This window comes from Neolamprologus multifasciatus, chromosome 9 (assembly GCF_963576455.1).
Source record: "Neolamprologus multifasciatus chromosome 9, fNeoMul1.2, whole genome shotgun sequence".
NCBI lineage: Eukaryota > Metazoa > Chordata > Actinopteri > Cichliformes > Cichlidae > Neolamprologus > Neolamprologus multifasciatus.
Window position 1 is genome coordinate 32,877,099 of NC_140447.1, and position 17,435 is coordinate 32,894,533.

Genomic DNA, 17,435 nt, shown 5'->3' on the forward strand with positions numbered 1-17,435 from the left:
TTTCTAAACTTCTACATTCTGAACCTTCTTCAGCTCTGAACAGATGATGAAACACTGAATGATTTCAAGCACTTTGTCTAATAAACTTACATCTTTCATTCTTTATACAGATTGGAGCGCTGTGGTTTGTCAGAGATCAGCTGTGATTATCTGGCAGCAGCACTGAAGTCCAACCCCTCCCATCTGAGACAGCTGGAGCTGAGCATCAACAACAACCTGCAGGACTCAGGAGTGAAGCATCTGTGTGGTTTCCTGGAGAGTCCAGGATGTAAACTTGAAACTCTGGGGTCAGTCAACATGTTTTAGTTGTGCTGAGATGAATATGATGTGAAAGTTGTGCTGACACTAAACTGCAGACATCAGGCTGATATTATACTGATCCACACTGAGGATCTTCATGGTAAAGTCTGTTTTCTTCTTCTCTGGTTTAGTCCATTGACTGCAGCAGAACAATGTTCACATTTCAAACCTTCAAAGAAGAAGAAAAATCCTCCACTGGATGATTCACTGTGAAACTCTCCAACTCTTCATTCCACCTTAAAGTCTGTGTGACACTGAAATCCAAAGCAAAATGTGTGTTTGCTTTACAGACAGCAGTCCAACACAAACATACACACATCATCCAAAACACAGTCCAACATCCAAATCTCCTCCACTGCCAGCATGAATGATGGGAAAGAGAAGGAGGAACACTCTGACATTCAGGGTTAGAATGAGTTTCATGAAGCAGACTGTGAAGATCAAAGCTGCATTAGAAAGCTTACATGAATGAATGAGTGGACAGAAGTGGACACAGATCATCTGAAGCACTTCAAAGGCTTTAAATCAGCACATTTCTCTTTATTCTTTATCAACTCTGTTAGTTTCTCTCAGTTTTCTGTGGAATGAAGCTAACAGCAGGCTAATAAGATGCTGACCAATAGGTTTCTATTAAAGGTTGTAATTTGTATATGAAAAAGTGCTTTGGCTCAGCAGGGATCAGCTTACAGGTAGAATACAGCTGCTGGATGGGATTAGCATGTCATAGCTATCTACCAAACTGCTAACTGGGGGATTTCAGGCCATCTATGGATCATTTTTGCTAACTGTTTATTCAGCTTAGGCTCACAGGGCTGCAGCCTGTGCCCTAGCTGTCATAGGGCAAGAGGCGTGGTCCACCTGCACAGGTGAGCAGTCCATCACAGGGCCAACAGAGAGAGACAGAGAAGCACTCTCTCACATCCACACCTACAGCCAATTTAGAAGCACCAATGAACCTAAGCAGCATTTCATTGGACTGTGGGAGAACATCCAACCTCCACAGAAAGGCCAACAAGCTTCAACCTACAACCTTCTTGCTTTAAGGCACTAGTGCGAACCACTTTCCCCATTTCAGCCTAAATCCTGCATCTTCCTGTTTCTGACTCCAGGCCAGCTCCACTAACACTTTCTCATCAGACACTGCCACCTAGTGGAGGAAGTCTTAGTTCCATTTGAAGCTTCAGATTACAGTTAGTTCCTTTACAAAGAGGTGGAGGTGGTGGGGCCACAGCACCATCATCACTGAGGGCCATAGGACACTTAACCTTTGTTTCCATATGCTGGGAACTTCCTGTTGTTCCAAGGAGGACTGGAAAATGTGTGAAAATCTTCCAGTCAGTTCCTCACAGCACACTTCAATCATTTCCCTCCCACAGCATCAGGACCAGGGCTTTTTCTCTCTTTGGTCCCACTAAGAGATTTCCACACAAACACCTCATCAGTGGGACTCTCAGAGCTACCAGCCCTTTGCTACAATCACAAAGCTCTTCATTGAAATCAATGATATCAAAGCTGGAATCAAATGAGTCCAAGTCTTCTGCTGATTCAGCATCACATTCATCTTTGCTCCTTGTTCTGCATCCCCACCATGGACTTCATTCCTTTCCAAGCCAGCCTTGAGTGTCCTTTATTCAGCTCATCCTCTGCTTTACTTTTACACCTGATTTTAGCTGCTTTATCTCTCTTTCAACAAGTTTCTGTGCCTCAATCTTTTTCTTCTCTCCCTCATAACAAGACAGCTTCTTCTGCCTGAGAACATGTTGGAGTGATTTACTAATCCAGGGCTGCTTATTGGGGAAAATACTTCCTGTTTCCAAAGTAATCCCCATTTTCCCAGAAAGAAATGTCAGTAGAAATCGATGATCTAAGTGAGAACATGAGCCTTTAGAAAGTCCCAGTGGGTGCAGTCAAAGCAGTCCCTCAGTCCCAGTACAGAGTCTTTGGTCCAGACTGGAACAACTGTGTGCCCAGTTTGAGCTCTCTTCAGTGCTGTGACCTGACAGACCCAGAGGGGCCATCACATCACATTTAGAAGCTCCCCTAATGGAGCCACAACACATGTCCAATACTTAGTCTGTCTTGTTGGACCAACTGGAAGAAATGATTCAAGGACTTAGTCACAGAACAGAGATTCAAATCTCCAAAATCCAACTGGCTGCATCAGGACATATAGTCTGAAACTCTGCACAGTTTCCTGTTTGAAGCTGCTTCCTGTTGGCTTCAGCTGTTTGGAGTTTCCATTTTCTAAACTTCTACATTCTGAACCTTCTTCAGCTCTGAACAGATGATGAAACACTGAATGATTTCAAGAACTTTGTCTAATAAACTTACATCTTTCATTCTTTATACAGATTGAAGCACTGTGGTTTGTCAGAGATCAGCTGTGATTATCTGGCAGCAGCACTGAAGTCCAACCCCTCCCATCTGAGACAGCTGGTCCTGAGCTACAACGACCTGAAGCGTTCAGATGTGAAGCAGCTGTCTGATCTTCAGCAGAGTCCAGACTACAGACTGGAGACTCTGGAGTAAGTAGAGTGATGGAGTGAGTGGGTGGTGCTGTCAGCAGTATTGTACTAAACACAGTCAGTATGAAACAAAGATCCAGTGTTTCCTGTAAAGCTGCAGCTTCTCAGTGAAGCTGTGAGAGGAGAACGGTGACAGGCTTCAGGATTGGACACAAACACTTCCTGTTTCTCACCTTTATGGTCACCATAGTAACGGCTGACACGCTCTGATCAAACGCTGTCAACAGCCAATCAGCTCTCTGAACAAAGCAGCACGCAGACCAATGACTGCATTGATTTCCAAGTTTAAAGCAGTGAAGAACACAGTCTGTAGGTGAGGAAGAATTTAGTGAGAGCAGATGTTTGGATGGAATTCCTCCAGTTAACAGCTGGAACGTCCATCTGGATTGTTGGGCTTGTTGTTGGGGTTCCTACAGAGCTCAGAGTGGACACACCAAGGTTCTTCTAATGAATGAAAGTCCAAACTCAAACTAGGAGGGAAAAACATTTTCATCACCTTCAATAAAAATCCAAAGATTAGAGAAAGTGAAGCAACAATGAGTCCTAGTACAGTCCCAGCACTGAAGTCCCTGCTGCTCTTTATACTGGATGTGCTGCATCACTGACTGACAGCTGATGAAGAGTCTCTGGAAACACTCGTTTATCTCCTCTTCCTCCTCTCTGCAGGTAGTGATGATGGTAAACAGGACGGTGTGTGTGCTGAGAGAGGAGCAGCTGTGTCCTGATGATCCAGAGAGGTTGAAGCAGCAGCAGCTTGTGTGTAGAGACGCTCTGACTGGGCCATGTTACTGGGAGGTGGAGAGGAGAGCTTCATCCAGCAGTGACTGACAGAGGAATGAAGTGCAGATGACTGTCAGTGCTGCAGAGTGTCGGATTATAATATTATTTTATGCCATGTTAGACCCTAATTAAAGATTGTGAATTATTATGTAGTTTTAGTTTGCATTATGCTCCTGAATTAGAAGAAGGTGATAACTATTACATTTGGTAAACTGATCTGCATTACATTACACTGCTGATTTATTGTGAATGAATGATATTGTTTTATGATGCATTATACTGCTGAGTTATAAGAAATACTGTTCACAGAAAGTCATCGCCTTATTTGTCTGGTTAGAAGAGAACAGAGCATACTGCCCCATCTCAGCAGGAGCAGATAAACAGGGAGCAAAGGTCGTAGCTTAGGTGCTGTGTGAGAAAGGATGTGAGTGTTTAGGCTTTTATGATGAGGTGGGGGCCACTAGAGGCTATAAGAGTTTGATCAAGGCTCCACCATTTTGAGATCTGATGCTGTCTGCTGTATGGTGTCCATCTCCCACGCGTGTGTTCATTAAATCATCGTTTGACTTGACCCGGCCGGACCAGTGTGGTTATTTGGGTTTTCCTCCTGTATCCATCCCCAATATTTGAATCCGTAACAAGAGTGAACTGCTCTGAGAACAGCTCCACTGTCAGACACAATGTAGAGTCCAGCATCATCCCTGTGTGTCCCTCTGGATCTGACAGAGGATCATCAGTGTATCTGGACTGCTCTGCTGCTGCTCTGTCCTTCTACAGTCTCTGCACAGTCTCTGTCTCACTCTGGCTTCAGACCCTCCTGGATCAAACTCACCTGGAAAGGCTTTCAAACATGGCTGAATAGATTTGATATATACTGTAGATGTACTGTAGAGTGAGATACTGCAGTTTGTCACTTGTAAATACAGTCTGTGAGCAGCTATGAGCTGAAAGATCTTTCTAGAAACACTAAATGTTTTCACTCTTCTGTTGCTTTTTCATATATTTCCACAACATTAATATTGATCCCACCTGTCTCACCTGTTTCATGCTTTTATACATAATAACAGGACACGTGTGATCTGAGCGCTGCTGTGGTTGCTGTGCTGCACGTCTTCATTTAGATAACAGAGACATCTAGTGGTTCAGAGGGAGAACTGCAGGAGGTGGAGCTGTGTTTCAGCATGGAAAACTTTTTTATTCTTATTTTTTAGGCGCAGAAACAAATATGACAGGTATCATTGTAAGACACAAAAGGTCAAATCAGTTAGCAGAGGGAACATTGATTACCCAGCAATGTAAGAATAGAAACATAATAGTGAATATGGACGTGTATACAGATGGAAGCAAACAAACAGGATGTAACACTAAATTAAAGCCACAAATGGGAAGAAAACAAACCCAGGCGGAGATATATTTGATCTCAGGTATCCAAATCAGATGCTTTAGAGTATTAGAGAGTTTTGGGGGTTTGTTTTCTTGGTGTCATTTCTTCTATAATTTAAATTCCTTGAATAAAACACCAAACTTAGGGGATGGTTTTGTAATCCTACTTTTGTGTATGAAAGATTTGACTAAACATAAAACAATCTTCCCACTCAGTCGTCATTCTTATCTTGTGAAATCAAACCAAATGTTCTGTTGTCTCTAAATCAGGGATTGATGAAATCTTTGCTTTCATCCATTTATGAACATGTTCTCATTCATATTAAATCGTAGTCTAAGTAATTCATTATCTTCTAATGTGTTTCTGTTGTTTTGGGGGAAGTTTGAAGTCCATTGTTCTATCTGTTAATGAAACTTTACGAAGTTTATGTAGGATGTGGTTCCTATTTTGTCTTCAGGGGAATCATTTCTCTGTAAAACCTCTTCTTATCAAACTCTTGTTGCATTTCTTTGTTTGTTGTTCTCTCAGTCAAATTGATCGAGTGTTAATATGATAAGATACATGTTTAATGCAGAAAGTTGGAATTACAAGTTGGTCAAAAAGGTTTAAACGAAGGTTTCATCGAAGCCTTAAGTTTAATGGTCAAAGAAATGTCAAGGTTTGATGAAGGTTAAGAAGAAAAAGGTTTGAAAGGTTCAAATAAGGTCAGGATAGATCAGGCTTTCTTCCAGTTAACGAGGACCTTCTACCACAGCTCACATTTGTTGTTGTTGTTCCTTCAGTTGCCAGCAGGGCGTCAGCTTCAAGCAGGCCATCACTAGTAAAGAGTCTGAGAAGACTGAGTTGCCATTTACACACACAGTAGTTCGATTAGCCTACAGCAGAGATTCAAGTAGTGATTTAAGAAGACACTAAGCAAGTGGTGCAGCAAACAGCAGCCAGCTGGAGGACGGGCAGCACGTGTGATTCTCCCTGGTTTGTTTTAGAGGAATGCTAACATTTTCAAATAGATTGGTTCGGATTTGGCTTTGCTTTTCATGTTAACGAGGCCAGGTGCTATATTAGTGGGCCAGTGGGCCATGCCTGAGCTCACACCTTACAGAAATGAGGCCTTGCATAGGTGCTCATGGTCAACTGAATTGCTGTGTTTACGAGAACGTACGGTTCTGGTAAACCGAGACTATCTCTCCACACCGTTACATATTTAATATGTACGGGGTAACTCTGTAAGACACCCATCTGCCTGTTTAAATAAAGTTTTGCTGCCTGCTTTCTTATGCTGGAGTTTGAATTCAGAGATCAGGAACTTATAACTGATGGACAGCAGGGCAATAAGGGGAAGTGGAGACAGCTGGGAGAACAAGACACAGGTGAACTAAATCACAGCAAACAAGACGAGGGAAACAAAAGGAAAGCACGAGGACGACAACTCACCAAAATAAAGCATGAAATTGAAAACTGAAACAGACACATGAACAAAGTTAATACAAGAGACTTGACCCGAGAGGGAGAAACACTGAGAGAGGAATAAACTCTAAAGTAGCAGCGAACCAGGAACAAACCAAATATACATGAAACCGTCTAAAACCTGGATTCAAAGAGATTCTTTAAACAAACACGAGAAAGTCAGGACACATCGAGGCAGCTGAGTTTTATATTGTTTTGTCTTCTTGTGGCCCCTTTTTCATTATACATATATACATAATAATAATATATAAAAAGACATAAAAATACACAGTGTACATATATATATATATATATATATATATGTACACTGTGTATTTTTATGTCTTTTTGAATCTTCGACATCATTGGAAATGATTTCAGTGGCTGAAATAAATGAATTAACAGCCACAGAGGAGGCAGCTTTGTTGTGTGTTTGGTTACAGAGTCACTAAGAAACACACACAATCCCCCGGCCTGGGTTACCATGGAGACAGTCAAACTTTGATTCACTTCCTGTTTCCACTGTTAGTCTGACTTCACTGGTTGGTCCCAGAGTATCAGAGACTCGTCCTCAGACAGACGCACACAGGTGAGTCAGCACAGGTATTATAACCCTGCTGGTTTCTGATCTGATGAAACATCGTCTCATTATTATCACTGAGTCTTGTTTTTATTTGGGAGCTTTATTAACACCACATTTATCTGCATTTTATCTGTGGTCTTATGATAGATGATGGCAGCACAGTTTCACAGAAAGATGATACCATCAGTCAAATGTAAGAAAAAAGGAAATTATTGAAATGTTTCTATTAAACATTAAAAAAGAGAAAAAGCTTTGTGTAAAATCTCTTCTTATTTAAAAACTAGCAGCTTTCATTGGTAGCAGGTGAGAAACACGTGGCTGTGTGAATAAAGGAGTTCAGCACATGTGCATCAGAGCACACAGCAGGGGGAACCTGGACATCTGTGAAGGTTATTAATGCACAACTATAGCTGCAGGTTTAAGAGCAGCGCATGCTGCAGTCAGAACTGTTACCCAATGAAAAGATCTGCAGCTTCATGAAGCAGCTGGAAGATCAAACAGTCCAACATTTACAAAGTGCTGTTAGAGGTCCAGCTGAAGCAGTACAGATGTGCTCCTGTCCCACATTCAGTCCAAATGAATGAGCTTTCAAAGTGAGATTACTGAGAATATTTGAATTGTGACTCAGATGGCAGATCCAGGCTCTCAGCCTCCAGCTGAAACTTCCAGTCCTCCCCCAGCTAGAAGCTCTGATGCTGGGCTGAGAGACTTTGATCCTTCCCTGGATCCAGAAGTCCAGGAGGGAGAAGGAGAACAGGACCTCCTACCTGATCTGGAGAGGCCTGAGGGAAAGAAAGATGGAGCAGACAGAGCTTTGAACAAACCTCCTGAGCTTCACCTCCACAAAGGTGCAGACACTGATGCACAGATTCACATGTGACACCTGCAGCGTCCAGCTTGTGCCGCTGACATTATCTCCACTGTGATACAAGCCTCATTCACTCGCTCACACACGTTCATACAATCAGCTTTTCCTCACAGTCACACACATGAATGTAATGAGGGGAACTCGGGGTCACTGTCATTCCTCAGGATCCTTTGATATGCAGACTGGAGGCTCTGTGGGTGAAACACCGACTGTCTGAAGCACTCTGAAGTGTTCATGATGGACTTCATCCTGATTAACACTACAATACTTGTTACAGGCCTTTTATATGGAATAATATTCTTTTCCATTAAAGCTCTGAACATTCTCACTCTTTCTGGACCAGGTGTGACAGGTGAAGGACACCGGCCAATAGGAGGACAGAACCTGAGAGCCATTAGTCACATGACTTCAGCTGCTGCTGCCTCACCAACCACTGGCCCCTCGGTGAGTCTAGAGTTCCAGCAGTGACCACAGGAAGTGCACACGTGTGATCTAAAGCTACGTGTGGGCCTGTGACGATCAGTCACTGTGGTAGACGGGTTTGTGAGTCCCTGTGATGCTGGGAGTGTCCAGGACAGTCGCTCCTGATCGGGTCTCTCATGGAAAGCTGGTCCCAGGAATTCCTGGAAAATTCCTCCACAAAGAGAACTGGGAACATAAGTGCAGAGTGACAGAGGTGCTCAGCAACCCCGTGTTGGACGCTCAGTGTCCGGGTGATTAGCTGGCTGATGCAACTACTTAGAATCAGTTTGTGAATATGAAGAAAATCAGTGCAGTCACTGGACAAACTCTGATTCTTCCTAGTTTCACTCTTGTTTCAGTCCAGTGTGACTGAGGTGGTAAAAAATGATCTGACTTTTAGCCACACAGCTGTCTGCTAGAGAAAAAGCCTTTGTGCACAACTTTGTTAAAGGCAAACGGCACCATGTTCACTGCAGCTGCAGCAAACGCAGCAAAGAGTGAAAGTTGGACTGACAATGTTGTGACTGTTTCATGAGAAAGAGCAGGAAAACAACCATCACACACCCAGACACAGTGCTGGGATTAGAATTAGACTTTAGAGCAAATGTAGGACAAAAGCTTTAATATGAAAGAGGAAAACCCAACAACAGCCAGAGCATGAAGCTCAAAACTGTACCAACCACCAAGAAAGCTGACAGGCCTGTGACACGTCAGAGACGCCGTTCAAATCATAAAGAAGTTGGTTTATTGACAACATGTAAAAAACCAAAAGAATCAACCTTCAGTTTAGAGCGAGTCGACCAATCAGGCACAGCAGCAGCTCTAGAATAAGCAACAATTTTATGTATTACAAACAACCTTTCATATACACACATACATATGGCTCATATGCTGTTTAAAAAGGGCTCAAAGACCCAACAGATTACACAAAGTACAAAAATACTTTCATTCAGACAACAGTCAGCTGTGCACGAGACAGAGACTACAGTTAGTAACATGGACTCACTTTGTTTCAGACACGACACAAAGTAACACAAAGCCACAAAGAGCAGAAACATCAAAAAGGAGGCAGAGCAGCAGCAACTCTCCATGAGCTGTGAGGCTAACAGCCACCCACACTTCCTGTGATGCACAATGAAAACAACATTAACCTGAAGGATGATAACAACAGAAAGAAGTCTAAGCTAACGTTACACAGCGCTCACACAGCGCTGACTGTACAGGCCTCACACAGCTACGACCTGCATCCACAACACCTGATTCTACTGAACACAAACAAGTTAATGATATCTGAGCAATCCAGGGAAGGCTTCCAGGAACGTGAGGATCCACAGACAGCTCTACAACAGCATCAGGCAGCAACAATGTTACTGATCACTGACTCTTTCATCCTTTTATACTCAATCAAAAAGTGCTGTGTTCACATTTGTTTCTGCTGAAATCCAGAGACTGAAAATGTTTTAAAGTTTGAATAAACTGACTGAACTTCTCACGAGTCCAACCGTGAGGAACACTTCCCCCCATGACACATCACAGGAGAACGTCTCAGTGGAGGGGGGGCAGTAGCTCAGTTTAGGCAGTCGCACTCAGAATCGATGCCTCCAGTCAGGGTCAAACGTGGTCCTCAGAAACCTGCAGATGTTTGGCTCTCGCTGGTCTCTGCGTCTGTAGACTGAGCTGATGTTTCTCCAGGTGTCTGGTAAAAGGACGACGCTGCTGTCCAATGAGGCGAGGAGAGAAGTAGCCAAACAGGCGAGAGCCTTGAAGGAGGAACGGCGGGCAGCTCTGGATGCCCGACATAAATACCTGATGAGCAGGCTGGCAGACGCCGGCAGCCTGGAGGAGGCGGCGGTGGAAGACGCCATGGTCTCTGATGACAGAGTAAGTTCAGAGACGTGATCCTTCCTCAGAGTTGAACCTTTGAGTCATTAATGTCTGATTCTTCCAGTTCAGTCTGATCCATGAATTCTTTGCTGCAAACGGATCCAAGAAGCTGATTTTCTTCTATCAGGATGTCAAACAGGTAACTTTGATCACATTTCAATGACGGACACATGAAGGTCTAACCGCTCTTCATAATCTGCTGTTTGTTGCACTTTGTGTTCATATCTTTTAATATCTGCCTTTCTCCCAGAGTCTGTCCTCCCGTCAGTCTTCCTTTGTGGACGCATCAAACTCAGCTGTGGCTCAGAGGAAACTCTTCCTCACTACGGGGAACTCTGAGGTTGGCTTCAGCTTTTTATGCTTAGTTCATGTGAGAATCACAGAAAAATGCTGATATGAGTGGAAGGTTCTGCTGGGAAATTGGCAAAGAGCAGATTATTGAACAGCGAGGCAGACAGTTCGTTTCAGTGATGCCAGTTTATTAGAAACGAGGACTGTGGGGCTGCTGGAAGTCAGGACGGCCGTTCTCTGGATAAACCTGACAGCTGAGGTGGAGAGCAGGATTTATCCACAGACGGCTTCTTCCAAGCAAATGTCCTGAACACACCTGAGCTGAGTGTTACACAGAAACGTGTCTTAAAGCACGAGCCTGGATCAGACTCGAGGACTCAGAGCTGTGTGACGTCACATTGATCCACCTCTCGGGGTTTTTGTGTTCTGATGTATCTGATTTCTCTTTAAGCTCCAAACAATCCCGAGCCTACGATTCATCATTGTCCTGTTCAGAGACGATGAGCCTGAGCGTGTTTGTGTTTCCATGGATCAAACTGTGCTGCTTTGTTTGGTTAACGAGGTGATTAAAGTCTTTGAGCAAACACTGGATGACTGACAGCTGCAGGCTGAACATCAGGAGGTCGAGAGGCCGAAGTCTGAGGAGCTCAAAGCTCCACAAACACTTATTCACAGAAACAAGGACTACAAACATGGAGGAGCAGCAACGTGAGCTAAAGGCTACATGCTAATAACATTTCCCTGGATGTGGTTTTAACAGGATCATGAATGATGAAGTATTTAAAGTCAGTTCCAGCCTGAGTCGGTGCCGTGTTGGCAGCTCTGATATGCAGAAACGTTCAAACATGGGACAGGAATAAAAACACTCCTGTGACGTCAGAGTTTATGAATGATGACAAACTGTTGCTTGTTTTTAGAAACTTTGTTGATGCTTAAAATGATCAGGACATAAAAGCTGAATAGATCCACTTCAAACAGGAGAAGCTTTCCAGTTTGCATCAGCTGGGAAACTCGCTCATATCCAGTGTTGGGCAAGTTACTTTCAAACAGTCATTAAACATTCATTAAGTCATTAATTATAGTCACTAATTACTTATTCAAAAAAGTAACTTAGTAACTGAGCTACAAGGTTGTAGATGTAATTACTTGAAAAGTAACTATTGTGTTACTTTAAAAGTACCCTCTGGGCTCCAGGGTATAATCGGCCATTGTGAACTCCTTTTGTCAGGGTCCTGGGTCGCAGCGTTTTGTGTTTCCTTTTGGTTTCATCTTGTGTTTGGTGTTTATTCTGAGTTTGTATTCGTTCTTAGGGTTTGATTCTTATGTTTCGTGCTTCCGTGTTTTATCAGCCCTGCCTGTGTCTGTCCTCTGTGCTCTGTTCCTGTCCTTGTGTTGTAAAACAGTCTGTGTGTTTCCTGTTTTACTTTGAAGGTTTGTGTCTCGTCTTGTGGTCCAGCTGTGCTCCCCTCCTGTGTGTCGTCCCCTCATTACCTGGTGTGTATTTATAGTGTGTGTCTGCCTGTGTTGGCGTCGTCTGCATGACTCTGTGTGTCTCCGTGTCCATCGGTGTGTCTCCACGTATGTATCCATGTATTTACTTGTATCGGATACATAAAAAATCTTTCCGTATCGCACAGCACTACAGAAAGCTCTTTTCTAGGGTTGTATTAAACATCTGTAACTACCGTAACTCCTGATCCATTTCCTCAATTAAAAGAAGTCCAATGATTCCTGAGAGCAGCAACTCTGCGCTTTTCATTCATATTTGCATCATTACGGTAATCCCAGGTACATTGTTGCAGCAGCCCCGTGAAGGTTGAGAGAATAGTGAGTGAGCGTGATGGAACAATTTCATCACACGTTTGGCTTCTTTTTACCATGTTTGTTTGTTTGTTTTTATTGTTTTGTTCTTTCATGTGAAAATGTGAGTCAACACAGCAATATCTCACAATATCCACAAGGGGTCACTATAGATCATATATTGCCTAAATAGCACGTCATACAAATTGCCAATCATAAGGCACGGACATGGCAAGCTAGCAACAGTTAAACTAAACAATAGAAAAGTCCTTTATTTCTAATAGCGCTGCATGTAATGACTGCGGGAGATTACAGCCGCTGCTATTAATAATCCTACCAACATGGTATCAAAGCACTGAGGCATAACTTTAACATGCACAAACAATTATAACAGCTTCATGCGAGTCAACCTGCCAAAAGGACTAACACTTACAGGTTCATAAACACACAACTTAATCACACGAAACAACTGCGATGCTCTGCAGTGGCACGTTTAGTCACTCCCACTCTGCGTGCTGAGCACATGCCCACTGATACGCTTATTTCTGCCTCTAGACATTCTGAGGACAAGTCAGAGCAGGAAACTTGAGCACACGTGGTCTCATTAAATCAGACAGCTGGAGTCATTTAAAAAGGATCTTTTAAGCAGTGCTGTCCCTCAGCTTCATAGTAGATCCATCTATGGGATCAGTTTGAAAATCCTGTCTTCTTTCTAGTTATCATGTTACAAGATTTTAAGAAAACTTGAACACTGATCATGAGTTAAATGCCACTGATCTTCAAAATCATCCAAGCTTTTTGATAAATGCACACAAAAGTCGGGTGTCCATGCCACCCGCATGCAAGGTGACAAAAATCCCCCAATCAGCCTTTCAGGCTGACAGCTAAAAAAGCATTTCACCAGATTTAGCTTCTTGGATATTGTGTTCACTGTACTGTGTTCAAAATGTACTTCTCATTTAATAGAAGAAATGTAATCATGTCAGTATAGAGGATTTCAAATTCTCCCTCCTGTTAATTAAAAAAAAGAAAAAAGTAGGATAAGACATCAGAAACTCCTTGAAAAGGACAGTCTCCATTATAGCATTAAAAACTACAAAGACCATCCAGCATCGGGAGCTTTCACACTTCCAGGTATGACAACAAGCCTATTGCTGGTTTGCCCACTCTGACTGTGTCAGTATTTGCTCCACATACCAACTGCTCTGACCCTAAAGTAAGCCAGAATCCCACACAGCCATATGTAGGCACTTTCTAACCACAAAGAATAACTGGGGATTCTTCATCCTGTAAACATCCTGAACAACTGGTTTTGGTGGTTTGATGGGAACAGATCCTCCCCTGATCAGGAATACCAACGATCACCCCCACCACTCATGTCTTGTTGGGAAATGTTTGCAGTCCTCAAGCTGTGAAAGTCATCAGGTGCAGCAGTCATGAATACCATGTAAACATCCCTGTTGGTAGGACGAACAAATAACAGTGGGATTCATTCGAGAAAACAGAACTTGTTTGATTCCCTGTCTGACAAAAATAAATTAATGCAACGTAAAAATTAGATTTAAAAAAATCAGCAGCATCATGTGTAACCAGGTCATAAATTACATATTGTTATAATTACACAAAATTTGTTCTAGACCCCAAACTGCTCCTGGTATATCTGACTTTTAGCACCTCCAAGCCTGTAGTCATCTTGGTTATTAGTTAGGCCCCTCCCCCATGTGCCGCTGTGTGTACAGGCACTGTTAATACATGAACAGATCATTCTTGCTGGCTTAAAAGTTGTAGTGGCTTGAGCTAACACTCATCCCAACTGTTTATATTTGGTTACAGGAGCTGGAGCGGCATTAATGCTCCACAGTTTACAAGCTGGGACCTGCCGCTAATCCATGGTTAAAGCCTTTACCCACATCAACACTGCAGGCAGAGGCTAACATCTGCAATACTATTAATAATTACACATAACTGTAGCAAGAACAAAGAGAGGCTAGAAGAAGAAAGGCTTGAAACCCTTAGAAAAGAAAAGAGTTGGTTCAATGAACTCTGATCAGGTTCATTCTGAGTTAAGCTCGTGCGTGTTTAGAGACAGAAAGCCATCATGTTACCAGGATTCTCCAGAGAAACACAGAAATAAAGAGCAGAGCCTCCATCTTCATTTAGTGGACAGAGGAAGATGATCACAAATCAGTGTGGGACAAAATTTGTATCTTAAAAACTAGGAGGGGATAAAGTTATACAAACATACTGTAATATTTTTATAATACACACTAGCAAACTTTCATGCTGTGTGTGATATTAAAATATTGTATTGTGTGATATCACATTGTATTGTGATACAGCATTTTAATCTGACCTTTGATTTCTAAATTAAACTGTCAAATATACAAATATAGACAACTGTGGGATTCGTCTAAAGTATTTGCATATGCCATAGAAATGTTAGCACTCACAGTTTACTGGGCCAGGTTTATGCAAAGTTTCAACAAGACCACTTATGACAAACGCAATCATACGAGCATTATAGTACGATGCAGTCTCTGCATGATATGTCTGTTCAGCTGTAACCTGACAGGGACAAAGTCTAGGAGACACAAACTGAAGACAGACACCATTTACTGATGGACCTGTTATATCAGGTGACAACTCCACGTGACAGTCAAAATAAATGAACACATACAGGGCAAGTCTTTTATGAGGCAAACATGATGTGCATCTCACACCAAAGTGATTTAGGTGATTTTCTGTGAGAAATGTGTAAAAAGATCCGTACTCTGAATTTCAGATACTATTGATCTGTTTGTTGTGTGTCTGAGGGTTTACGCAGGGACGTTGTGTGTAAGCACTGATTGCTACAGTAGCATCCAATCAATGCTTACAGTGCAAAGAAGCTGGCCTACAGTCTGACAGCTGCATTCATGTCTACACAATCTAAGAGTTTGAAAGATGGACACACGTGAGATGATCATAAATCCACAACAGAATCCTTTGTGTCCTAACATACTGATGAGAAAATAACTGAAGCACTCGTGTCAAGAACAACAACAAAAAAGGGAAACATGCCTAACTTGGATTTCAGTGATTGTGAAAACAAACATATGCAAATGAATTTCCTCTGTGCGTTTTGTCTAATTCAGGAAATCACTATCAATCAAGTTGAGTGTGAGTCAGTGAGTATGTTGTGTTCACATGGACTGTTACCTCAGGGGCTAACTTACCAGATGAAATGAACCTTTATGGAACGCAAACCCAGAATTAGTTTAAGTCACATTTGAGCTCAACCTGCATGGTGGAAAGTGCCCGTACCAGAGACATGATTGTTGCTGCTTAGCTTAAGAATATCTAGTATATGTCAATAATGTAACAAAAGAAGAAGAAAATCTGTGCTGGTGTAAAAGTCCCACTAAATGCGTCTCTCGCTGTACATCTAAACTATATAACGATTAACCGCCAACTGTGAGTTCAGTTTAAATTTTCCTTTACAAATGTGTGTTTGTTTAGGAAGGAAAAACATGTGTGCACACAGTGTTCAGCAATATAGACTCAAAGGCAGCACCAAGACTGGCACGAGACTATTTCCACTGCACTGAGGGTGGGAACTCCAGGCCTCGGGGCCACTGTCCTGCAGCTTTTAGAGGTGTCCTTGATCCAACACAGCTGATTTAAATGGCTCATTTTGAACGTTGACATATACATCAAGGAATGGACCAGCCACTGCACTGATGCTTGAACCAGTTCAGAAGTTCATTTCTCATCATGAACCACCAGTTTATGAGCAGACAAACCAAAGTCCACTCCAAGATTCAGCTGCTTGTAGAAGCACGTTTAGCAGCAACAGCTCAAAGTCATTGTTTCTGTATGACTATCAGTCTCTCATCATTGGGGAGTCATTGAGGCTCACTCTTCTTTATAATGTTGCTTCACTTCATTGAGCTTTGCACACATTTGTTTCTATTAAGCTGAGGTTTAAACTTTCTAAAATATAAAACCTGCAAGACACCGGTGTTGTGCCAAAAACTGATTGCTCGTATTTAAACTGCTATAAGTAACTTGTTGGGCTATAATATGTGAAACATATGTTAAATGCTTCCCTCATGGATGACATAAAGTCATCTTGAGCCACAAACAACATTCCTGTAACAAGGTAGAAGCCGCGATCAGTTTTTGGCAGCGACGTTTATATAACCTTTATTTATGCAGTTAAAAAAATCTCATTAACATTAAAAATGTCTTCTGTGAGAGTAAGCTGGCCAAGAGGACAGCAGAAACGGCAGCAAATCTTACAATAGTTCAGTAAAAATATTTGAAGTGGGGATAAAGGAGCGGGTTGGTTATAATGTCAGTACAACAACACAGAGTTGTAAAGATACTTGAAAAAACAGATATTTTTTAATTCTATATAAAAGCCCTTTGTAAACGCTGTTCACCGAAGTCTATTTACCAACATACGTAAAGATATTACACATAGAAATACACAGAAACATTGGGAATCACTTTCTGGCACAACACTGTAACCTCTGTAGAGGTGGTATCAATATTAATACTAATACTAATATTAATATTAATATCTCTAAACACTATAAATGTTTCTGTTAAAGTGTGACCAAAGGAAGGAGCTGTGAGAAGTGTGCCTCTCAACCGGTGGCTCGCTCAGTAACGTCTGGCTGTGCAGCTGAAACCTTTTTGACCCACCAACAGTCACACAGACTCCACAAAATCTCACATCCGGGTTTCACTCTTTCAGGCCGAGTCTCTCTAAGAAATTCTAGTTTTAGCTTCAGTTCAAATGCTTCATCTTCTGTGAGTCGAGTCAAATTAGAACAAAACTAAATATAAAACAGGTTTAAACTCTCATCTGATCATTGTGAACATACACAGTGAGCACTCATGCAGCTTAATCAAGACTTTGGTTTTCTAAAAAAGACATCTAAAGATTTGCATGAGGAAAAACTGAATAACACCTTTAAAATGTTCGTTTTTCCCTTTTTAGTTCGACTGTAACCTGATTAATACAAAATATTTTAAAGAAAACATTTTAAATAAAGAAAAACTTGCCTAATGAATCATTTTACCCTGTGATTTCTTTATTTCACAATAGTTTTTACTGATTAAACA

At 42.0% G+C, this 17,435-nt stretch overlaps 2 protein-coding genes across 2 annotated transcripts in view; both read left to right on the top strand.

The window, feature by feature from the left end:
- The window catches only part of LOC146511953 (uncharacterized), a 329,039-nt gene that overhangs the window by 141,147 nt on the left and 170,457 nt on the right, over nucleotides 1-17,435 (top strand). The window contains exon 17 of the mRNA XM_085171640.1: nucleotides 111-287. Coding sequence (XP_085027766.1) covers nucleotides 111-287 — 177 coding nt within the window. The remainder of the gene's footprint in view (nucleotides 1-110; nucleotides 288-17,435) is intronic.
- On the top strand, nucleotides 8,586-11,833 carry LOC146511960 (dynein axonemal heavy chain 5-like). The gene is made up of 3 exons (XM_085171833.1): nucleotides 8,586-10,229; nucleotides 10,297-10,371; nucleotides 10,483-11,833. The coding sequence occupies exons 1-3, from the start codon at nucleotides 10,029-10,031 to the stop codon at nucleotides 10,624-10,626; spliced, it is 420 nt and encodes a 139-aa protein (XP_085027959.1). The 5' UTR covers nucleotides 8,586-10,028; the 3' UTR covers nucleotides 10,627-11,833.